Genomic DNA, 25,000 nt, shown 5'->3' with positions numbered 1-25,000 from the left:
GAAGGAATCCGTGAAGAGCAACGTCTCCGGGGGGGGGGGGGGAATCTGTCAGCGGGGTGCCCCGCCTGGAGTTCTCCAGCAGGGACTCTCACTGTAGGGCCACCCTCCCACCGGGGAACAGTGGGACCACCTGGGTGGGGGAACCAGTCTGGCACCAGTGATCTTTTCGGTTCCACTGAAGGGGCTTCAGTTTGATCCTACCCTGAGGGACCAGTGTCTCTAGGGATGCCAGGTGACCCAGTAGCCTCTGGCAGTCCTTAGCCCTCATAGGGAGGCCCTGGAGGAATGGCCTGGAAATCTCCCCGAGGTTCCTGATGCGCTCCTCAGAGGAAAGGCCCTCGCCAAGGTCGTGTCCAGCTCCATCCCCAAGTATACCGTCCTTCTTACTGGTGTTAGCTGGGATTTCTCCATATTTATCACAATACTCAGCTTCCCGCAGAAGGCTAACAGACGTCCCGATGCTGCTCCAAGTCTTTGACACTGAAAGCAGCAACCAAACGTCTAGGTAATTCAGGAGTCGGAAGTTGCGTTTGTGCGCCCACTCCGACACCAGGGAGAACACTTGTGAAAACCCGAGGGGCCGTGGATAGGCCGAACAGTAGGGTGGTGAATTGGTAAGTTACCTGACCCCACTTCAGCCTTGATAGACTTACTCAGGGCAGAGAGGTCTATCACGGCCCTCCAAATCCCCCCCCCCCACCCCCAAGGACTTCTGTACTAGGAAGAGTCTGCCGTAGAAGCCCAGGGGTGGTAGCCCTTGAGCAACATAGTGGAGATCTCTGCCTGGAGGACTTCCTTGTGGGAGTAGCCCCGGTATGCAAGGTGTCCGCCCCTGGGTCCCTTACCAGGGGAGGGGTCTCGTCCAGGAAGGGGACCCGGTAGTCTTCCTTCAGAACACGGCCTGCTCATGGGTCGGTTCTGGAATTCTCCCAACTTTGCCAATGTTTTGGAGGTATCCTTCCACCGGTAGAGAACTTTGCCAATTTTTGGGAGGTATCCCTCCACCGGTAGAGAGATAGTGGAGGGGGGGGGGCTTCTCGCCCTACTTCCTCCTAGGGCCCTGTGCTCCTCTGGCAATCCTGGAGGAAGAGGACCTGGGCTTGAGGGGAACTGAAAATCCTTGAGGGGCCTTGAAGGAGGGCTGGTGGGAGGAGTCCCAGGACCTACCTTCCTTCACGAGTCTCTCTATCTTCTGCTCCACCAAGTTCTCTGGAAACAGACCTTCCCTTTCCACTGGGGAGTTTTTAAGCAACCTGGGGTCTCTGTCCGGGACCCTTGAGCCAACTTAATGGCTTTGGTCCTGGACCAGAGAAGCTCTCGGAAGAGGTTCAGGCCTGCTTTATTGGAGATAATGGCTGTTGTGGAAAGTGGCCACTGCCGCAGACCACAAGTCCAACCAGGACATGGCGTGGGACAGGGACCAAGCGGAGGTCTCCATCAACAGGGTTTCTTGTAACGAGAAGGCCTGGCCTCCTTAGGCACCGTCCCCAGGGCCCTGTCCACCGCCGTGGCGAAGTCCAGATCCTTGGGCTCTTCCGCCTCACTCAGGTTGTTCAGGACCCAGGTCCAGGCTAGGACCCTCCCGAACATCGACGTTTCCTCCGGTGTTGTGTCCGGCAATACAAGATCCCTGTCGAACCTGCGGGGGTAGCCGAGGTCTTCACTCAAGCGGGGAGACCCGTATCAAGGAGAGCCTCACTCAAACAGGACCTCACCACGCCTGGGGAGCTCACACCCCTGGGCTCTCGCTGCGGGATTACTGGGAGACCCCTAGCCATTCTTGGCCGCACAGGCGCGGGGCCCGCCAGCGTGCGGCCGATGGACAGGCTGGGGAGCTCCGGGAGTAGACCACGAACGCCACTCTCCTCTTAGGGGGCCCAGTCCCAGGGGCAGCCCCTGCTGCAGTGGGAACAGGGGAACCCCTACCAGCTTCCTTGATGAATGGGAACTGCCATTTCTGCGATGCCGCCTGTTCCTCCTGCTGCAACTCCTGCTCCTGCGGCACCTGTGCCGTATTGAGGAGCGCCGCTGGGGGGGGGGGGGCGAAGCCGTCATGGGTCTGCCCGCCTCACTCGAATGGGGCATCCCCAAGCGAGGGGAGCTCACACCTCTAGGCTCCTTCTACAGGATCCCAATCCTGGCTGCACGGAACCTGCCACTGGGTAGGCAGACGATGGACCGGCCGGAGAAGACCGGGAGCAGACAACAAGTCCCTCTCTCCTCACGGAGACCCCCGTCCCGCGGGCGTCCCCTGCTGCAGTGGGAACGAGAGAACCCCTTGTGCCGCCTCCGGGATGACCTAGAATATTTTCTAGAGAGCCTCGAGGAAGACCGCGGACGGCTCCTCTTGCGCCCCCTGCGCCTTCTCCTTTCACGGGAGGAGGAACTCTCCAAGGAGGTTCCATCTGAAGATCAGTCTCTGTCAGAGGAAGAAGGAGAATGCTTGGCTCTCTTCTTTTTGTGCGGTTTGTCATCACGCGGGGTCACTGACCCGGTCTTCCCCACCACTGGGGTTGTCAACCCGGCCGAGGGAGATGGTTCCGGGTGGGTTGCCTTACACTCGGAATTCTCCTTTGTCTCAAAGCTGATAGACGTCTCTCGGCGAACTACCAGGGGTCTTTGGCATGGTAGACCAGGGAAGCGGAACAGCATCGGAAGAGCCCGTCACACAACGTTCACGAAATGGATCGCACGTTCCCGATGACGGACCTGGAACAATATACAGAGAAGGCAGATGGGTCACCATGGTTTCGGCCGGAACCGCTACCAAGGGAGAACCTTTGTACCACGAGTTTGGGCTACAAACTCCTTCATAGAGGGGGTACCCACTAGGGGCAAGCACGCTCACAAAGGCAATAACAAGGGATCCGCCGCAGGGGCCTCACCCAACGAAACAAGGGGCTCAACAATCGGTTGAGGCCAGCAATAGACTCACCTACGTCCCTGCCTTGGACAGGGACCGGGGATGACCTTTGGGACTTTACCTGTACCGGAGCCGTCCTGGAACAGGACGACTCTACAGAGGTTTCGCTCGACATAGTAAGTTTCTCCTTGGCTTTCTTCTTCTTCATCCCGACTAACTTCCATTGCCAGTCGGGCCAAACGACGCATTCAGGGCAAGTAGCATCCTTCGCGCACCTTTGTCCCCGACACATGGAACAAAGAGAATGCGGGACAACCTCTTCCTTGGACAAGAGAGCAACCCACGCTTTCTTCGCAGAAGGCCCAGGCCAACGACGATGAGTCTCCATCACAGGGCAATGAAACACACAGGAAAAAGAAAGGACAAGGGAAAACACAAAAGGAACACAGGGAACACGAGGAGACAACGTGGGAACCATGAGGTCAGGGTCAGAGTGGGAGCGAGATCGGGACGTGCACGGACCGACGACCAGCGAGAACCGAGGACCTGAGGTCAAGATGGCAGCCGGGCATTGTGGGGGTGGGAATCGAATCAATTTGGTCAGAGCGGATTGGTTTATACCAGTCCTATGAAAGTAGTTCGAGGTCAGTATCTCTTGTCGGAACAAATATATATATATTTTTGGGCTCAAGCCATGGCGTCCTGATGGAAGGTTCCTTTTTGGTAGCTTCCTTGGGTATAAAACTACTAAGATATTCCCAGAGAATTTAACCACAGGTTATCACAGAATTCTAACTTCTGGAGCGAGTATCCCAAAGGTTTCCCTTTAAGACATCGTATATCAACAGGGGACGCATGTCTGAACGCGCCACATAGCTATCTTCACCCCGAACAGAGTTAATGCTTCGGTGTGTAAGGGTTGAGAATAGCTGGGAGCCGCTCCACAGCCAATCTCACTCGTGGCTACTACTGATACTCGAGACGTAAACAAACGGGCGCCATTGCTCAAATGACGTCACGCCCGTCTTCATCCTTTGTTTAGTAGCTGCCCTACTTAGACGGATTTTCCCTGTGCTTCTTTTATCGATTTGCATCTACGTTATGTCGCTACCTTCAGCCTCACCATCTTCTGGAAAGTTGAGTACAAGGTTCCAGTATTGTTTAGTTAAGCTCTGGCCGTAAAGTAAATATTACTTTCCGAGATAATTGCTGTTTTGTGGCAGAGCTGTGCCTCTACCGGACCCGCCATTTTATGGCGTCGTTGTTGTTATGCATGCCTTATTTAGTTAGCCACAACACCGCTTCCGGCCTTATTTACTAATCGAATACATTAGTTTATTTAGTCTTCATAGCTAGGAACTTTTATATCGTGTTTCGACGCTTTTTATCGGTCATCGATTGACCTCATACCAGTCGGCTTCTATAGCCCCCAGGCCAGAGCGCCTGTACATAAGTGTTCATGCATGATTTTATTAGTGATCCTAGGCTAAGTTATGAAGATAGGGGCATTATTTTACAATACTTTCGACCGTGATGCAATGTTCTTTCGCCTTCAGGGACCATATAGGGGATAGGTTGGTTAGTGTCTCTTTCTAACCTAACCTACTTGTAGGACCCCTATATGCTTCCTTCATCCCCTGCCTTGGCATTCCCTCTATTAGCCTTGATTCCCTTTCTGAGTAAAGGGATCAAGTGTCTAATGGAGTATTTATCGCCTCTCAGTCCTCCCTATGGGAATGAACCCCCCTTAGGGTTGCGTCCGAGAGTGAGGTTAGGCGCTTAGCCCTACCTCTATGGCTAGGATTAGTCTATGACACTCCTGCGATAGCGATATGTCTTCTACCTTTCCTAGTTCAGGACTATTAGCCCTGATCTAGGTTAGGTTAGGAAGGTTTCTCTGTTCCCTGCTGAAACTGTACCCATGCACCGTTTCAGCCGATCTGCCTTATCTTAGGTTAGGGAGTGTCCTCCCTTTCCCTAGTGGCCGCTCTGGTACAGAAACCCTTCCTTGGAAGACTTCTCTCTACTCCCCTCCCCACCTATCTCTTGTATAACCTAGCCTATGCTTAGGTTAGTCTATACCCACCTGTCCCCTGTCCTACAACTCCTCCTTAGGGTGGAGTAGTAGGGCTACCCGAGCTTCCCTGTGCAGTCCGCTCTGGTACATATACCCTTCATAGTGTCCTATGGGGTTAGTCTCTAGATGTGTTCTGCATATGGGGGGCTCCCCCTCTTTGGGTGTCCCCTAGCCCTCCCTTGGGCTACCTAGCTCCCGGTCCTCAGTGACCCCTGCTCCTGGATGATAGAGCCTGTCTCTATCATGGGTACACCCTCTCAGGGGGGGGGATGTCCGGAGTCCATGACTGAACTTCCTGCATCCCTCCCCCCCCCGTCTCTCTCACTATCCGGGTGCTGGTCTCTTGCCGCCTCCACTGTCGGCGATACCCGCCTCCTACCTTGGTGACTCTCCCTACCCTTGCCGCCAGCCCCCTGTGTGCCGGGGGACTGCCGACTGCCGCCGGCTCCTACCGGCGGCTCTCCTCCCTCCTAGCTTGTCGTCCGCTCGCCGGTCGGCCGCCGGAGTGCCGGCATCTATTGCCGGCAACCCGGTTCCGCTATACATTGTCCCAGTCACCAAACCGGCATCCTCCGACTGTAGGAGCCGCCGCTCCCCTGCCGGCGTGCCGCCGTTGTACCGGCGGCCGCCACCCTGGTATACTCTTGACTTACATATTGTCTGTCTTAATGCCAGAAACTCTGTCGGAGCGACCTCCGGCATGCCGGCGGCTTGCCGGAAACCCCGGAGGCGTCAAGAATACTTGCACCCCCTTCTTCTAGCTATCATATGATACTGATAGCCCTATACCGCAAACATATGGACTGTTTCCACTATTAAGATCAATACCTTGGTACTGTTCTGTTAGGGATCATGCTGTCTCTTTGCACTCTTCTAATTCCAGCATGCTGCGTGCATCTTTGCACGGCTGGTTGCCGGAAACAGTTACCTTAAAAGGAGGCCCTCTAGCCCCTAGTTTGGGACCGAATGATCTCGGTCCCAATCTTACCCTTGGTTTTTCCACGGAATTCCATTGCCCTATGGAACTCTAAGGAATACTATCCGGTGCCTTCGGTCTCTCGGATTATCCAAGGACAAAGCTTACGGTAACCAGCCGGGCGAGATGCATGGAGTATGTTCTCTTTACTATTTCAATCTCTATGCATCACACCCTTCTTCAAGTTAAAATTAATAATTAATATTAACTTAGTTTAAGAGCCATTCTTATGACTCCCCCATACTCATTTTCTCTTTCTTCCACAGGAGGAGCAGATGAAGTGTGACTTCGCCTTCTGCGCTGTGAAACGCCCGCAGTTTTACGGGCATACGGCTTGCAGGACTCACGCCCCTTGTGCCGACAAGAAAGGGGATCTGAAGTTTTGGAATCCACTGAACTGTACGGTCTGCCAGGCTCACATGGCTGACGCCTTCCATAACCCTCCCTCAGCGGAGGTCAGAGACATTTCTCGTGAAAAGCTACGCAAGTGGGTGCGTGGCTTCCAGAAAAATGCCACCGGCCCTTACCTGGCCACAGAAGAATTGAGGTCACTCCTGTTCCCTAAGGCCTCCCCTGATTCAGTGGTACCCAAAGACATGATTCCCATTGTCCAACTTACAGTGGAACCTGATGTTGTCATGGCTCAGTCCATGCATGAGTGTCGCCTGGATTCCGGAGATGACGAACAGATGTCGGATGTCTCGGAAGACACCGAGAAGACGCTTATGGCTCAAGGAGCCGAAGATGACGAAGACAAGGTGGAATACGCCGAGTCGGAGCAAGAGGTCGCTCCTCCGTCCATCCCCCTCCTACTCCTACACCGACGGAAGTGTCTATTCCGTCTACCTCCTCGACCCCGGATCCCTCTTCTTCCACTCAAGAAATGATCCGACTGATTAGAGCTGTCATGGACGACAGGTTGAAGGAGAATCAGGAGTTCATCAGGTCCATGATGGGATCCAGAGAACCGAAGAGGATTTCGGTTAAGGATCTCCCCGCTTGCTCACATGCCAACCCGTGGAGGTATGCTGAGCATATGGTTATCGCGACCGGCAGGATCTTTGTCAGCGATAAGATCGGCACGGTCCCCTTGGAAGACGTGGAGTTCTTCCCAAACTTTGAGGCCTACCCGGACTGTTACGTCTGTCTGCGTTCTGAACCTGCCTCGAAGGAAGAGACCGAACCGAAGGAAGAGATAGTGTTCGATCTTGCAAAGGCCCAGGCTATGCTAGCCACCACATTCAAGAGTAGGGGCTTTACCTGCTCTAAGCTTCCGGCCCTGAGCAAGAAGCACCCTACTTATGTCGCACCTGAAAGTGCGATTCTTCCATTCCTGGAAAAGGCCTTAGCTGCGTGCCTTAAAGCTGCGGAAGAAGGGAAAGCCTGCCCTGCACTGGAGAAGTGCAGGCCCTTCTCCATAGTAACTCCCCCTGACGCTCGAAACTGGAAGGATGTCCAGCATACTTTCGTCGTGGGAAAGCTAGATCCTGACGTCGCTGGACGTCAGTTTAATGAAGACCTCCCTAAGCTCAACGATCACCTCCTTCGTCGGGAACAAGATACGAAGGAGAGGCTCGCAGCATCCTTATCTCATCAAGTCCAACTTGAAATTATGGCCTGTGACACCAGAGTACCAGACCACTACATGGTACTCTCCAAATCCCACCTGATGACCGTGATGAAGGACTTGTACCACTTCATAAAGGCTCGGAGAGCCTGTCGTGAATTCGTGTTTGCAGGTGCCACCGTGAAACACGAACCCCGGAGGCTGATTTCCTCCAACATCTGGGGTAAACACCTCTTTCCTTCTGACCTCGTGAAGGAAATCACCGACAGAGCCGCCACGGAGAATAGGAACCTTCTCCACAAGTGGGGCATGTCCAGGAAAAGGAAACCCTCTCAGGACAACGGACCTCAACCTAAGAGGAAATCCCAAAAACAGAAACCCCAGCAACGTCAACAAAGACGTCAGTTTCCGGGACCCGCTACCTCCCAAGTGGTTGCCCAACCACAACAGACCTTTCAATTGGTCCCCCAACCGGTGTTGTCACAGTCACCGGTCTTCACCCCTGCTTTCGAGCAACAGTCAACTACCTTTCGTCCCAAAGGTAGAGGCTCATACAAGGGTGCAAGCAAAGACGCTTCTCGCCGTCCCTCCAGAGGCAGAGGAGGAAAGGGAGCTAGCGGCCGAGGCAGCAAGCCCTCGGGACACCAGAAGCAATGAAGTGCTTCCGGTGGGAGGAAGACTCCGCCAATTCCAGGATCGTTGGACCTTCGATCCCTGGGCACACAGCATCGTCAAGAAGGGTCTAGGCTGGAGTTGGACTCAACCACCCCCAATCTTCCAGCAATTCTTCCAACAATCAACCCCTCTTCTGGAAGAATATGTCCTAGATCTCTTGAACAAGAAGGTGATAAGGAAGGTAAAGTCCACCAGGTTCCAAGGGAGACTGTTTTGTGTCCCCAAGAAAGACTCAGACAAACTCAGAGTCATTCTGGACTTATCCCCCCTCAACAAGTTCATAGCGAACGACAAGTTCAAGATGCTGACTCTTCAACAGATAAGGACCCTTCTACCTCGAGGTTCCTACACGGTCTCCATAGACCTGGCGGATGCCTACTGGCACGTTCCAATGAACCATCACGCTTCCTCCTACCTAGGATTTCGACTCCAAAGGAAGAGCTACGCCTTCCGGGCCATGCCCTTCGGCCTCAACGTGGCCCCTCGGATCTTCACAAAACTGGCGGATGCCATAGTACAACAGCTCCGCCTACGAAACGTCCAGGTGATGGCCTACCTCGACGACTGGCTAGTCTGGGCTCCATCGCCCGAAGATTGTGTAAAATCTTGCAACAAAGTCACCCAGTACCTAGAACACCTGGGATTCAAGATCAACGAGAAAAAATCTCGCCTCTCTCCAGCTCAGAAGTTCCAGTGGTTGGGAATCCACTGGAACCTTCAGTCACACCGCCTTTCCATCCCCCAGAAGAAAAGGAAGGAAATAGCAGGGTCTGTCAAGCGACTGCTGAAATCCAAACGCATTTCAAGACGCCAGCAGGAACGAGTTCTAGGCTCTCTACAGTTCGCCTCAGTGACAAACCCAGTGCTTCGCGCACAGCTAAAGGATGCCGCGGGAGTCTGGAGACGTTCGGCATCCATCGCTCGAAGAGACCTCAAGAGACGGCTTCCAAACAGACTGCGACTTCTTCTAAAGCCGTGGTCAGAAGCAAAGGCCCTGAAAAGGTCCATTCCTCTCCAACACCCTCCTCCATCACTCAACATCCACACGGACGCTTCGCTGGAGGGTTGGGGAGGTCACTCCCACCAAAAACAGGCTCAAGGCACCTGGTCTCCCCTGTTCAAGACGTTCCACATAAACATCTTGGAGGCCATGGCGGTCCTTCTAACCCTAAAGAAGTTATCCCCGCCGCCCTCGATCCACATCCGTCTAACCCTAGACAACTCGGTGGTAGTTCGTTGTCTCAATCGCCAAGGCTCAAGATCGCCCCAGATAAATCAGGTGCTTCTCCCAATCTTCCGTCTGGCAGAGAAGAAGAAGTGGCACTTGTCTACAGTTCACCTACAAGGATTCCGCAACGTGACAGCGGATGCTCTATCTCGGACAAACCCGATAGAGTCGGAATGGTCTCTAGACGCAAGATCGTTCTCCTTCATCTCTCACCAAGTCCCAGAACTTCAGATAGATCTCTTTGCAACGAGCAACAACAATCAACTTCCTCGGTATGTGGCCCCGTACGAGGACCCCAAAGCAGAAGCAGTGGATGCCATGTCACTGGATTGGAACAGATGGTCCAAGATCTACCTGTTCCCCCCCACCAACCTTCTGTTGAAAGTCCTCTCCAAACTGAGAACCTTCAAAGGGACAGCGGCCCTAGTGGCTCCCAAGTGGCCTCGGAGCAACTGGTACCCCCTGGTCCTGGAGCTGCAGCCCAAGCTGATCCCTCTCCCGGGCCCAGTTCTCTCTCAACAAGTACAGAAGTCGACTGTCTTCGCTTCATCATCGAAAATCAAGGACCTTCATCTCATGATTTTCTCTCCCTAGCCGCAAAGAAGAGGTTTGGGATCTCGAAGAAAAGTCTGGACTTCCTAGAGGAATACAAGACCGAATCCACAAGACGGCAATATGAATCATCCTGGAGGAAATGGGTCTCCTTCGTCAAGACAAAAAATCCTAAAGAAATCACGATTGATTTCTGCATGTCCTTCTTTATTCACCTTCATGGACAGGGATTAGCAGCCAATACGATATCAACCTGCAAATCGGCCTTGACCAGACCAATTCTATATGCTTCCCAAATTGATCTGTCCAGCGACATCTTCAACAAACTGCCGAAAGCATGTGCTTGCCTACGCCCAGCACCCCCACCGAAACCGATCTCCTGGTCACTAGACAAGGTGCTCCATTTCGCCTCCAACTTGGACAATGATTCATGCCCTCTCAAGGATCTGACTCAGAAAGTTATATTTCTCTTTGCTCTCGCTTCAGGAGCTCGAGTCAGCGAAATAGTGGCTTTATCAAGAGAGGATGGACACATCCTGTTTACCGATACAGGTGAAGTTACCCTCTCCCCTGATCCGACGTTTCTCGCCAAAAATGAATTACCCACCAAAAGATGGGGCCCTTGGAGAATATGCCCCCTGAAGGAGGATGCCTCTCTATGTCCAGTAGAGAGCCTCAAGGTCTATCTTCGCAGAACTTCAAACTTTGGTGGAGGCCAACTCTTCAAAGGAGAAACATCGGGCAGCGACCTGTCACTGAAACAATTAAGAGCGAAAATCACCTACTTCATTCGCAGAGCGGATCCTAACAGTACACCCGCTGGTCATGATCCTAGAAAAGTGGCATCATCTCTGAATTTCTTTCAGAGTATGGACTTTGAAAGCCTTAAAAACTTCACGGGTTGGAAGTCCTCGCGAGTTTTCTTTAAACATTATGCGAAACAAGTGCACGAAGTCAAACATTTTGTGGTAGCCGCAGGTAGTGTTATGAAACCTGCACCTAACTCTGCGTAGAACAGTGAGTTACTTGGGACTCTAACTCTTCGGGTGCCTATGTTGACCCTCGAGCGATTCATAGTGATGTCGAAAACACTTAGTGCTTTTATAACTGTTCTTATCCCAGGTGAAATGTCATAGTTGTCACACAAGTGCCGCATGCCCTGAGCATGACGTGTTTTTTAATCAAAGACTTGCGTTCCTCGAGAACGAGTGCCTACTAATAAACTTGAAATTCCTTTTCAGATTCAAGAGCAAGTCTTTATTACTATGTACATTATAATTACTGTAAATGAACTTCACTTATTGCTGTAAATTATTTAATTTCTGCATTTGTGAAATAAAATTTCTATTTTATTACCTGTGCGTCTCAATCAGCTCCTACTTACTATGAAATACATGCCTGTCATAGTTTTATTATTCCCCCTTTTCCTTATGGTTATGAAGAAATTAAGATGCTAACTCTTAATTTATATTCACTCTGATTATGTAAGGTTCCAACACGAATACTTACTTTTATTACCCGGGAGATGAACCATCACTCTCAATACACAGTGCCCAACCACCACTGGTCTAATTTTCAGAATGTTCCTATACAAATACCAAACATTCGGCTTCATCTCCAAGTTCTTCAAGTTCTTCTATCAGGATGAATAGCCCTTCAATACCACTTTGACGTCGGCATGGCCCATGGGAACTTCACTGCCAAGGGGGGCAGGATGCTTCTTCCCTATGGTCCTTTATCAAAGATTACTATGCTGTTTTGTCAATGCCTTGGCACTTACTATTAGGGGAAAATCTACCACGATACATTGATTCTCTGGTATTCTTCCATCAGGACGCCATGGCTTGAGCCCAAAAAACGGATTTTGAGCGAAGCGAAAAATCTATTTTTGGGTGAGATAGCCATGGCGTCCTGATGGACCCTCCCTGCTACTTCGTCCAGTTTTAGATCCCACCCTGTTCTACTGTATCATGGTGTTGGGCAAGCAACTGGCTTCAGGATGAAGACGGGCGTGACGTCATTTGAGCAATGGCGCCCGTTTGTTTACGTCTCGAGTATCAGTAGTAGCCACGAGTGAGATTGGCTGTGGAGCGGCTCCCAGCTATTCTCAACCCTTACACACCGAAGCATTAACTCTGTTCGGGGTGAAGATAGCTATGTGGCGCGTTCAGACATGCGTCCCCTGTTGATATACGATGTCTTAAAGGGAAACCCTTGGGATACTCGCTCCAGAAGTTAGAATTCTGTGATAACCTGTGGTTAAATTCTCTGGGAATATCTTAGTAGTTTTATACCCAAGGAAGCTACCAAAAAGGAACCTTCCATCAGGACGCCATGGCTATCTCACCCAAAAATAGATTTTTCGCTTCGCTCAAAATCCGTTATATATATATATATATATATATATATATATATACACACACACACATATACATACATAGCCTACATACATGTGTATTTATATATATATATATATATATATATATATATATATATATATATATATATATATTTAAGTATATGTATGTGTATACATATACATATATAAATATATATATATATATATATATATATATATATTATATGTATGTATGTATGTATATGTATATGTATATATACACATATATATGTATGTGTATGTATGTGTATATATATATATATATATATATATATATATAATATACTGTATATATGTACATATATGTGTGTACATATATATGGGATATATATAAATATATATATATATATATATATATATATATATATATATATATATATATATATATATATATTCAATTTTATCACAAACTTAGTTTCTATAAAACTATTATTGATTACATTTTACATGGTTAGGCCTAAAGATAATGTGAAAATATCATTCTTCTAGATTAATTATGCCAATAGTGAATGTATTAAGATCACATTTGTGTGCAGTGGATCTTCTCTTTCTCAGTGATAGACATTTACACACTATGAGAGGGTTTTCTTCCTCCCCCCTTTCATGAGGATGTGGTAGGGGGGTTGGGAGGTCTACTTAAATCAAGATCTATGCTCATGGCACGTGGGTTACCTTTTCCCACTCAATGACTTATTTGTGGGTGTCGACTTCTCTTGTGTAGTTAAAGAGAAGGGTCAGTTCCCTACACTCAGAATTCTCTGAGGCTTCTATTCTCTATTACCCGTTGGATAGTTGGGGGAGATTTTCAGTTCCATTTGGGATCAATATATTTATTTGTTTGGGTTGGCCTACCTTTAGCTTCTAAAAATTGGGTTATAAATTATGATTTTTTCACAAAATTGGGTTATAATTTTCCACATGGCACAAGTCTTCAAAGTAAAACATCATCAGGCAAGGGGTAATAATCAGGACATTTCTAGTTGCAGCCATAATTGACATCGCTTTCATTGTGATTACTGTATGTCTTTTTGGGCAAAGCATCTAAAAAAAAAAAAAAAAAACAGGAACTAAAGGCACCATACTTGCCCTTTTCCTCCATTCCATATATTTAAAAGGATGTACAACGTAAAACTAGCATGAAATTTAGCAATAGAAGACTTTGGGGACAAGGAAATAATTCCTTAGATTCTTTGGATAAAGTAAAACTCGTGGATATTAATACCTTCCATCTTTTGTGCTGGTATATGAAGGAGCCATTGTCAAAAGTACCTAACTAGCTCGCAACCAAAGAAGTGTTACATGAATGGCTCTGATAGGCTGGTGGAAGAATTCTTAAATACAGGATGTTTTCAGATCAAACATAAAATTTTCAAGCCAGCATACTTCTTTCTTCTTCAATCCGTTCAAGATGGATGTGGGATTGCAGGAGGATCTGTTCCTGATACAGGATTCCCATTCCCACAGGCGCTGTGAATACTTTATAGGACTGCGATGATTCTGTGAGGTCGTTTTCCAAACGAAGCTTCATGTCTTTACAAGCATAGATGAAATGGGTGATGGATTCCCCCCCCCCCAAAAAAAAAGGTGAAGGAAGCTTCTAAGAACATAATGACATAATGTTTATAACAGAGGTTAATGGGAAAATGCACTTCTATGAACGAATTTTCTCCTAACAAACATTTTTTTAGGACCAGTTCATTCGTATAATTGGTGCAATAATTAAATTATTAGCAAAAGTACAAGGATTGTTGCTACAACATTCTGGTTAGTGATGAATACTGTGTCTCACAAAGTAGTCTATAAATTGCAGAAAGTTGACCTTAGTGTATATGGAATGTTGTATACAAACGTAGGCTTTATTTTGTCTGGTTTGCCTATTTTAGGTTTCAAAGACAGTCTTGTCTTCTTTAGGCTTCAAAGACAGTTATAAGATAAGATTATCTAGTCATGAATATTCACTCTGACTGGTAAAAGTAGTCAATGGGTCAGTAAATATAAGTAGTTTTGATAAAAATAAACTTAATAGAATTGTCCACATAAGATCTCATCATCTTTGTAGGCATTTACAGTGATTATAAATTAACAGTACTTGCTCTGGCAGTACATATACTGATTGGAATGGAAATTCTTTTGTGGAGGTTCAATTATACAAAGTAAACAAAAACTTTCCTGAAACAGAGTTTCATTTCAGCTATTAAGTTCTTATGTCATTGCATCACATTGGACTGGAAAATCTTTTTAGTAGGCTTCATTATACGGATAATAAGTCTCCTGAACGAAGTGGTCCATTTTAGCTTTCAAGATTCTCATGTCGATATATCTCACTGAAAGAAGTGGTCCATTACAGCTATTAAGGTTCTCATGTCATTTCACCACACTGCCCAAAAAGGTTCATATTTAGAACATTTGGAAAATCCTTCTATTAAAGATCTTACTAAAACTTCTATTATTATCTGCCAACCTCATTAGTCACCTATTAATCCCTTAACTACGATTATGTTGCCTGACGACAAAACATGCCCGGTACTAAACATGACATCCTAGATACACCATTTACCAATATAAACAATATAGAAATTATAGTCACATGTAATCCATTTTGTCTAATGAACTAAATCTCTCTCTCTCTCTCTCTCTCTCTCTCTCTCTCTCTCTCTCTCTCTCTCTCTCTCATTATCCAGTTCATAGTGTCACATGAAGGGTGGAACAGCAGACGAACTAATGAACATTTTGTCTAATGAATAAATATCTCTCTCTCTCTCTCATTATCCAGTGTATAGTGTCACATGAAGGGTGGAACGGCAGACGAACAAATGAACATTTTGTCTAAAGAATAAATCTCTCTCTCTCTCTCTCTCTCTCTCTCGTCACACGAAAGGTGGAACGACAGAGGAACAAACGAACATTTTGTCTAATGAACTAAATCTCTCTCTCTCTCTCTCTCTCTCATTATCCAGTTTATAGTGTTAGTCATATCAAGGGTGGAACGACAGAACAAATGAACATTTTGGCCATATACCTAAATTTATCTCTCTCTCTCTCTCTCTCTCTCTCTCTCTCTCTCTCTCTCTCTCTCTCTCTCTCTCTCTCTCTCTCTCTCATTATCCAGTTCTTAGTGTTAGTCACATGAAGGGTGGAATGACAGAATCTCTCTCTCTCTCTCTCTCTCTCTCTCTCTCTCTCTCTCTCTCTCTCTCTCTCATTATTCAGTTCATAGTGCCAGTCACAGAAGAACAAATGAACATCTTGTCTAATGAACTAAAAATTCTCTCTCTCTCTCTCTCTCTCTCTCTCTCTCTCTCTCTCTCTCTCTCTCTCTCTCTCTCTCTCTCTCTCTCTCTCTCTCTTTAGGGTTATCTAGAATAGCCAATTTTGCTAACTACACTAAACTAGGCATAATTGCTGCAAACTCAGAAGACATAAAAGCCTTCAGAGAGGATCTACCAAAGCTAGGAGAATAGTCCACAAAATGGCGAATGCCTTTCAACTGTGGGAAATGCAAAGATATGCACATATGTTACAGTAACCCACAATCAGATTACTCACTGCTAGGTAATGAAATAGAAAGTGTGGACCAGGAGGAAGATCTCGGTATTACCATAAGCAAGGATTTAAAGTTCACCAAACAGAGCATAAAAGCTGAAAACAAAGCACAAAACCTATTAGGTTATATAAGGAGACAATTCAAATACACTGCCCTACAGCTGTATGCATCACTTGCAAGACCCAATCTAAAATTAAGTCCAATATAGATAGAATGGAAGCAGTACAAGCTAGAGCCACCAGACAAGTTCCAACACTAAGGCAATTTGGATACAGATGGATGGAATGTTTGAACTTATTTGATCTACAAACTCGATGACTAAGGGGACAGTTAATAGAGGAGGCAATTGAAAAGATACAACACCACTCAATGTGGTAATTTCTTACATGCAAAATAGCAAATACTTGGAATAGACTTCCAGCAGATGTAGTAAACAGTAACATCGTAAAAGAGTTCAAGAATAAGTTAAAGAAGATCATAAGAACTCTCTAAATGCTTAAAAGTAAATCGCTCTACCAAAGAGCAAGCAGAGTCTCTGCGGATGGGACTTTCAGACATCCAAAATCCTTGTAACTCCTTGTAAAAACTAACTAACTCTCTCTCTCTCTCTCTCTCAGAAATATATATCTTTTGTCATAGGTTTTTTGTTGATTCGTATTTGTTCATCGTATATATACCTTATAAATTATACATTATAGAATACTTCTTGTGTCAAAGGAAAGAAATAATTACTCTTATATTTTTATATAACGTAAAGTCCATTATTACTGTATATCTTTCGACAGCTATTTATCGTGGAATTATTACGGAATAACATTGTTACTTTAATAAATATATCAAGTATTTTTTACACAAACAATTTCAGTGCTTTACCATTTCTTATAGTCATGAATTATAGACTACTTGTGTCAAAAGAAATAACTTTCATTTCATTATATTTCTGTACCACATAAAGTTCATTGCTACTAACGGGTAGTATTATCTTTCTACGGCTATTTATCGTGAAATTATAATGGAATAACATGGTTGTTTCAATGAATGCAAAGCTTTTTTTTTGCTCATAAAATCACAGTGCTTTACCACTATCTAAAGATAATTACATAAAAGAATTTCTTTAAAAAATATTTTATAATGACTTCATAATTAATGGAAAAACTTCTTCGGAAGTATAAAGTGAAATACAATAGAGAATAAAGCAACCTTTGGACAATTATATTCTGCAAGCAGCATTAAAACAAATAAACATCGAAATGTACCTTACTATAGAGTAAGTGAGCAGGTATATCGAGGGTGACAAATTTTGTATATAGAGCCAATAGCGGGAGCCACGGCCTCATAGCAAAGGGGTTAAGCGGTGGGGGCTATTAAACTCTTATTTGGTCAAAAGCACATATATTAAGGGTAATGTTCCTAATTTGCCTGTGTGGGGTTAGTTTGTCAAATTGTCCTTGTTGAAAGATTGGTCAGAGTTCCACAACAGGTTACTTGTAAGTCTGAGAAAAGATTAGAAAGTTATAGTGCATGATAGAAGTGCAGCTATGCTGCTGAAATTTTATAGGATTAAGTGATGGAAACTTAAGTTGTAGATCAGAGCTTACCAAATAGGGTTTTACTAAACGTTATCATTAAAAAATCCCAGGTCTCTTGTTAATTACTATCCTTTAGTTACCACAGAACCAGCTATGGATGTTTTAGTAAGAGTTGGTTTCCTTAAGTTTTTATTAACCCTGGATAGGTACGGTGGGTCGTTTGCGACCCCGAGCGTCAAAAAAAAACAGGTTTTTCTCACGTGACTCACCCCTGTGACTGAATTTGTGGGTGATCGACCTGCAGGAGGTGTCTCCCCTACACGCTCTAGTAGTGTCCAGATGTGCATTGCTGTAGCTGTACTCCTTCCCCGATTTCTGAGACGCGTCGGGGTCGTTCGCGTCCGAGTTTACCCTTCTGAGGTAGTTTGCATAATTATCAAAGTTATTACGTATTATGAAATTGTCGTAGAATGGTGCAACTTGTATAGGTTATCAGTTGTGGAAAGTCTTGGTGGATTGTTTGGCTACCATGTGCATGTTTTTTTTTTTAGTTAAAATGTCGTTCATCACCACGAGGAGCATTTTACCGCGAGTGCCCCTTTTTCATTTTTTTTCATTTTTTTGCCAAGTCATTTTTCCGTAAGATATTGCCAAATAGTGTCGTAAAACTTTTGCTTGTTTAGTGTTGGAAAGTGTGTCTAGATGATCTGGCTACCCATGCATGACTTTGTTTTTGTCAGATACGACGTAGTTATTGGTATATTGGGTATTTAACTGCGGTTACCAATTTCTGTTTTTTTTTCAATATTTGTAAAAATTACTACGTAGTAAGGAATTGCCGTATATTATTCATTTTTTTTTCATGTTTATGTGTTAGAAAGTGTGCCTTGATGGTTGGGCTAACACGTGCATGTCTTTTTTTTTATCTGAGATGTCGTATATTAGAATGTCGGGCATTTTACCGCGAGTGTCCCTTTTTAATTTTTTTTAATTTTTTTGCCAAGTCATTTTTCCGTAAGATATTGCGAAATAGTGTCGTAAAACTTTTGCTTTTTTAATGTTGGAAAGTGTGTCTAGATGATCTGGCTACCCATGCGTGATTTTGTTTTTGTCAGATACGACGTAGTTATTGGTATATTGGGTATTTAACTGCGGTTGCCAATTTCTGTTTTTTTTCAATATTTGTAAAAATTTACTACATAGTAAGGAATTGCCGTATATTATTGATTTTTTTTTCATGTTTATGTGTTAGAAAGTGTGCCTTGATGGTTGGGCTAACACGTGCATGTCTTTTTTTTTATCTGAGATGCCGTATATTAGAATGTTGGGCATTTTTCCGCGAGTGCCCCTTTTTATTTGTTTTGCATTTTTTTGCTTAGTCATGTTACCGTAAGGAATTGTCAAGTAGTGTCGCAAAACTTATATTTTTATAGTGTTGGAAAGTGTTTCTAGATGATCTGGCTACCCATGCCTATTTTTTTTTAGCCAGATATGGCGTATATATAAGTATGTGTTCGATTTTCCTGTGATTGCCATTTTTTCGTTTTTTCCCATTTCTTTCAAAATTACTACGTACTAAGGAACTATCACAGAGTAATATTTCATTTATATGTTTATTTGTCGGAAAATATGCCTTGATGGTTTGCCTAGCACGTGGCTGAAATTTTTTTTTTCTGAAATGCCGTATATTAGAATGGCCATTTTTCCACGAGTGCCCCTTTTTATTTGTTTTGCATTTTTTTGCTTAGTCATGTTACCGTAAGGAATTGGCAAGTAGTGTCGCAAAACTTATATTTTTATAGTGTTGGAAAGTGTTTCTAGATGATCTGGCTACCCATGCCTATCTTTTTTTTAGCCAGATATGGCGTATATATAGGTATGTGTTCGATTTTCCGGTGATTGCCATTTTTTCGTTTTTTCCCAATTCTTTCAAAATTACTACGTACTAAGGAACTATCACAGAGTAATGATTCCTCTAGATGTTTATTTGTCGGAAAATTTTGTTTACTTTTTTTTTGATTGAATATCATCAAATTTTTTTAGCTAAAATATTGTTTTACATTTTTTTTTTCGATTTTATTTCCCTTCAAAAAAAATTTTTTGGGTCAGAATTTTAATTTTATAGTCGTAAAATAATCGACAATTATCCAGCAACCCACCATACAATTTTTATGCATATCCAATAATAATTAGATTAGTAAATAACACCTTGAAATTGACATACCCTTCCTACATTTCAAGTGGCACATTAGGGAGTCTGAGTCAGTGTGGTTGGCGGCCATTTTGTGGACATATCCGAAGCGTAAGCTGCCCTATCTTTATATATTCTTGTTCCCTATAGAATTTGTGATATTTTGGTATATTTTTACCTGCATAAATATCATATTATATATTAAATATATGTATTTTTTTACGAAATTTCCAAGTACTCAAAAAATTACCTTTAGATATGGCCCCTGATATAAATGTAATTTACAAAATAATGAAGATTTTTTTACATATTTCTATTTTAGGATAACATATGTTTATTCCCTAAAAAAATTAGCCACTTCCTATTTCATTTGGGTACCCAAAAAAATTCATGAAATTTGGACAATTTTTTTTGGCCAAAAAAAGTTACCCTTTTTTTCTCATTTCAGATCTTCACCTCCATGGGTCTGACTTCATCCAAAATACATCAAGATGTGTCCTAAACATTCAAGAATCAATTCCTAAAAGGATTTGTGTATATATGTATAAACTTTTTTTTTATGAATTTTTATGTCAGGTCTTTTTTTTTTCTACTTAATTTTTTATAATATTTATAATAAATAGTTTTTCTGCAGATGAGTAGTATTTATCTTTACAGTTGTTTTAAGCATTCATTGAAGTTTTTTTTGGCAAAAGAAAAAAGGAGGTTACTGCAAAAACTGATTTTTCAAGAATTTTTTTTGGCGTCGGGGTCGTTCGCGTCCGAGTATACCCTTAAAGGGGTGTCCGAGGACCGTACCTATCCAGGGTTAATGGATGAGTTAAATTAATATTGAAAGCATTTACAATAACCTTAGCTGTAAAGGCGATTCTGGTGTATAAAGGAGTACTGTATTTTCTATTTGACCCACCTCTGCCAATGTGTGAGAGCCAACAATAAGGACATCAAGGGAGGGTCAAAGAAATAAATCTAATTCTACTGAATCCTAATCTTTATATTCAGTTAATGTTCATTTACATGTCCACCCTACTCTCCACTGACAAACATAGTCAAGCGAATAAAGTAGTTTTGCAATCGATACTGAATTAGGTTAACATTAAACTACTAGATTTCACCTTGATGAGCAAGAAAACATGAATGTTTTTTTTTTTTTTTTTTTCTAAGTATCATCTATGTTGAGTCAGTTTCGGGGACAAAAGCAACACGGCCATCAGGTGAGTAGAGATAAACATTTTTAACATCCAATTAATCTAATTCAATGATAAGTATAATTCAAACTACTGCTCTTATGATTAGTTCACAAATTCCCTTTCTACTATTACTACTATTATTAGGAATATGCTCTACTTTGAGGTTAATATAAATCATTAAAAATAGTCATTATTACCAGATATTCTAAAATACAAATACATCACACACGCTGGTGAGCCACAAGTAAAGATTATTATAATACAGCACATGATCTCCACTTTGGTTATAAAATTTTAAAAAAATCATCCAACTATAATTTTTCAATTAATAGTTATGTGGTTTCACTTACCCTTCTAGGGAAACCTCTTGAATGATCATAATTGTCTTCATACTGGCTGACTTCCTTCCTCTTATTGTAGTCTTCATATTGGCTGGCTTCCTTCCTCTTAATGTAGTCTTTATACTGGCTGGCTTCCTTCCTCTTATTATAGTCTTCATATTGGCTGGCTTCCTTCCTCTTATTGTAGTCTTCATACTGGCTGACTTCCTTCCTCTTACTGTAGTCTTCATACTGGCTGGCTTCCTTTCTCTTATTGTTGAAATCTCTAAGTGAACCATGATCTGTCTGGATGTGCATGGGATTGTCAGAATGTGATTCGTATCTATCATAATCCTTAACAGACTCTTTTCTGAAATCCTGAGACTCCGACTCCGAGTCACCTCTTCTATATGTAGACTTGATCTCTCTATTTGTGGGAAATTTTTCTTTTGAATATTCTAACGCATCATCTTCCTTAATGTTTATGCTGCTTAAATGTTCTTCTTTTAGTCTCCGGCTAGAATGTGAATCCAACTCATTCCTTTTAGATGAGTTTTTGTCAATGCTTATCATTTGTTTGTGAAAGCTTTTACCATATGACTCCTCTTCATCACTATTTTGTTGATGCTTGATTTTTTCTCTTTTAAAACCTGAATATTCATCACTATTTTGTTGATGCTTGAATTTCTCTCTTTTAAAACCTGAATATTCATCACTATTTTGTTGATGCTCGAATTTCTCTCTTTTAAAACCAGAATATTCAGATTCCGAATCACTTCCTGTAAGTTTAGGCTTGTCCTCCCTATTTTGTTGATGCTTGAATTTCTCTCTTTTAAAACCTGAATATTCATCACTATTTTGTTGATGCTCGAATTTCTCTCTTTTAAAACCAGAATACTCAGATTCCGAATCACTTCCTGAAAATTTAGGCTTGTCCTCTCTATTTGTGGGATATTTTTCCTTTGAGTATGGTAAAGCATCACCCTCCTTAGGGATTTTGGCGCTCATGCGTTCTTTTCTCACTCTCCGATTTGAATGCGAATCAAACTCATTCCTTTGACTTCCCATTTGTTTGTGAAAACTTTTACCATATGACTCCTTTTCATCACTACTTTGATGCTTGAATTTCTCTCTTTTATAACCTGAATATTCAGATTCTGAGTCACTTCCAGTATGTGTAGACTTGCTTTCTCTGTTTGTGGGATATTCTTCCTTCGAGTATCCTAAAGCATCATTTTTCTTACGGTTGCTGACACTTAAATGTTCTTTCCTTGCCCTAGGATTTGAGGTTTTTTCAATGCATTCCATTCGTTTATGATAACTTTTACCATGAAACTCTTCTTCATCACTATTTTGTTGATGCTTCATTTTTTCTTTTGGTGTATAAGACTGTTCACGTGAATCTGATCCACTGCCTCTTGCATTTTGTGAAATCACGTTCTTTCTTCTCGGTGCATTTTTCATGTATGCTTCTTCCCTTCTTGACATTTCTTTATCAACTGCAAAACCATCACTCAATTCAGAAAGACTTTCATCTTCGAGCTCTTTATGCCTATTTTTCCCCTTTGTTGACTTCCTTACACTATCATGGCTCATTTCTCTTTGATACTTAACATTTTTTGAATGGTTGTTATCTGAATCAGAGTCACTCTCACTAAAACTCTGGGTAGTCATTTCCTTCCTACTATTTGACAATTGGTCAACTTCCCCTCCTCTTATACCTGACGTCGTCCTTTTACACAAGCGAGAAACTTTCTTTCCTGCCAGTTGATTTTGTTTCTCACTTCTAGTACTTTCACTATAATCTGATTCACTTTCCTCAATATATTTTGGCATATTTCTATCAAAGTTGTCTTTTGAACTGAATCTCTTTTGGGTTACATTCTCAACACCTCTATCTTTTCTTGCTGGTTTCCCTTTACAGTCACTTTCATAGTATTGGTCAGACTCAGAATTAGTCTCATCTGTACTGTGAGAAATCTTTTTTTTTCCTACATTGTTAGGAATATTCTTTTCAGAAATTTTCTCATCTTGCTTTTCAACTTTTCTTTCTGGTACAGTCTCAGAGCCAGAATCACTTGCAACATGCTCGTATGACATATTGTCTTTACTTTTCTTCCTTTCAACATAATCATCGGCCTTTTTTTGACGATAAATTCTCACGTCTCTCACATCATGTTCATAGAGATCATTTCCAGTAACATTATCCTCAGTAACTTGTGTTCTTGAAGAAACTTTAATATCTTTATGAGACTCTTTACGTGGATATTTCTCTAAATCCAATTCATATTCTTCCTTAAACTCACTTTGGATTCTGTAAGTGTTTCCTACTGGTTTCAGACTCAACTCATTCTTGCTGTCATCTAGGTTATCAGATATCTTGTCCTTTTCATACTCTATATGCTCCTTATCGTCACTTATGTTACCTGTGTGGGGAACACAAAAAACACATTTGGTAAAAATTTATCTGAACACGTGTATCAAAGGAAGCCATTAACAAGGATACACACAAAATGTGTTATATCCTGCAAATTCACTATCATAGGCTGCAAAAACATAAAATTCCTTAATCTAAAGGAATTAAAACCCATACAAATATCATGATGTTAGGTTGCACAGCAACAAAGCCAGGTCATTTTAATCCTGTTCAACAATTGGTTAATATTATGTTAAGTAATGACTTTTTTTTTTTTCAGTAATTCAGTCAGATTGTTTTCAATTAAACCGATATAGTTGCTTAAAATGTCATACGGTAAACTATAATAGATGTTTGATTTTTTTTTTCATTAGGAGGAGCGAATATTATTTGGATGTAAAAAAATCCATGATGTAACTTGAATGGTTTTTACAATGAGAATGTTTTAAGAATCAACAATTGACCTCATAAAATATCATAAAGAAAGAATTATAAGAATAATTATAAATTTGTTATTCTGAGAGTAGCATCTCTAGCATTCGGTAACATGAGATGAAATGCCTACGTTACTACAATGAAAAACTTTACATAAACTAAAAAAAAAATAACAGGAAATGGAATGAAAAGTAGTGCAAAATTTATAGCAGTACAAATCTAAATGATTAGACCAGAGGTTCTTAACATGGTTGCGGGGTACGAGACAGGGTAGCAAGTGCAATTGTCAAATATTTTCACCGCGAAAAAGTAAAACGTACTTCCCTAAGATTTCTCTTAATATACTTGTCTCAAAAAACATTTTAAATATTAATGCTGTGAACACTTTTTATTATTTCATACTTTCTTGATATATTGTGCAGTTTGTGTTTATTTCTAGTGTTAGTTCTGGCCCATATCCTTAGGTACAACAGTCACTTGCGTGTTCCGGGTTTTCAATGAAGTAAGAGGAGCTATAGCTCCTTTGTTTAAAGCGTACATTTTATTATTATTATTATTATTATTACTACTTGCTAAGCTCGAACCATAGTTGTAAAGGCAGGATGCTATAAGCCCAAGGGCTCCAACAGGGAAAATAGCCCAGTAAAGAAAGGAAACAAGGAAATAAGAGAAGTAATTAACAATTAAAATATTCTAAAAACAGTAACACTAAAATAAATATTTAATATATATATTATAAAAAACTCAAACAAAATAAGAGAAATAAGACTGTGTCCGAGTGTCCCCTCAAGCAAGACAACTCTAACCTAAGACAGTGTAAGACCATGGTACAGAGGCTATGGCACTACCCAAGACTAGAGAACAATGGTTTGAATTTGGAGTTTCATTCTCCTAAAAGACCTGCCGGTTTATGTAATTGGCTAAAAATAAAGTATCATATATACCATTTTTGCTCCTCGAACTGTGAGATTGCACTGTGACGCTACAACACTTTTGTTCGCTATAATTAGCTGGAGGTCGGTGAAAACATCGAGCAAGA

The 25,000-nt window shown here is 42.7% G+C and overlaps 1 protein-coding gene across 4 annotated transcripts in view; it reads right to left on the bottom strand.

The window, feature by feature from the left end:
• LOC137627714 (myb-like protein X) overlaps window positions 1-25,000 on the bottom strand; it is a 196,615-nt gene that overhangs the window by 84,417 nt on the left and 87,198 nt on the right. For all 4 annotated transcript variants that reach the window (XM_068358966.1, XM_068358965.1, XM_068358967.1 and 1 more), the window contains one exon: window positions 21,141-23,536. In XM_068358966.1, the coding sequence (XP_068215067.1) occupies window positions 21,141-23,536 (2,396 nt within the window). The remainder of the gene's footprint in view (window positions 1-21,140; window positions 23,537-25,000) is intronic.

The sequence above is a fragment of the Palaemon carinicauda genome, chromosome 35 (genome assembly GCF_036898095.1).
Source record: "Palaemon carinicauda isolate YSFRI2023 chromosome 35, ASM3689809v2, whole genome shotgun sequence".
NCBI classification, from domain to species: domain Eukaryota; kingdom Metazoa; phylum Arthropoda; class Malacostraca; order Decapoda; family Palaemonidae; genus Palaemon; species Palaemon carinicauda.
Note: the sequence above shows the minus strand (reverse complement) of the source record. Positions and strands in the feature narration are given on the sequence as shown.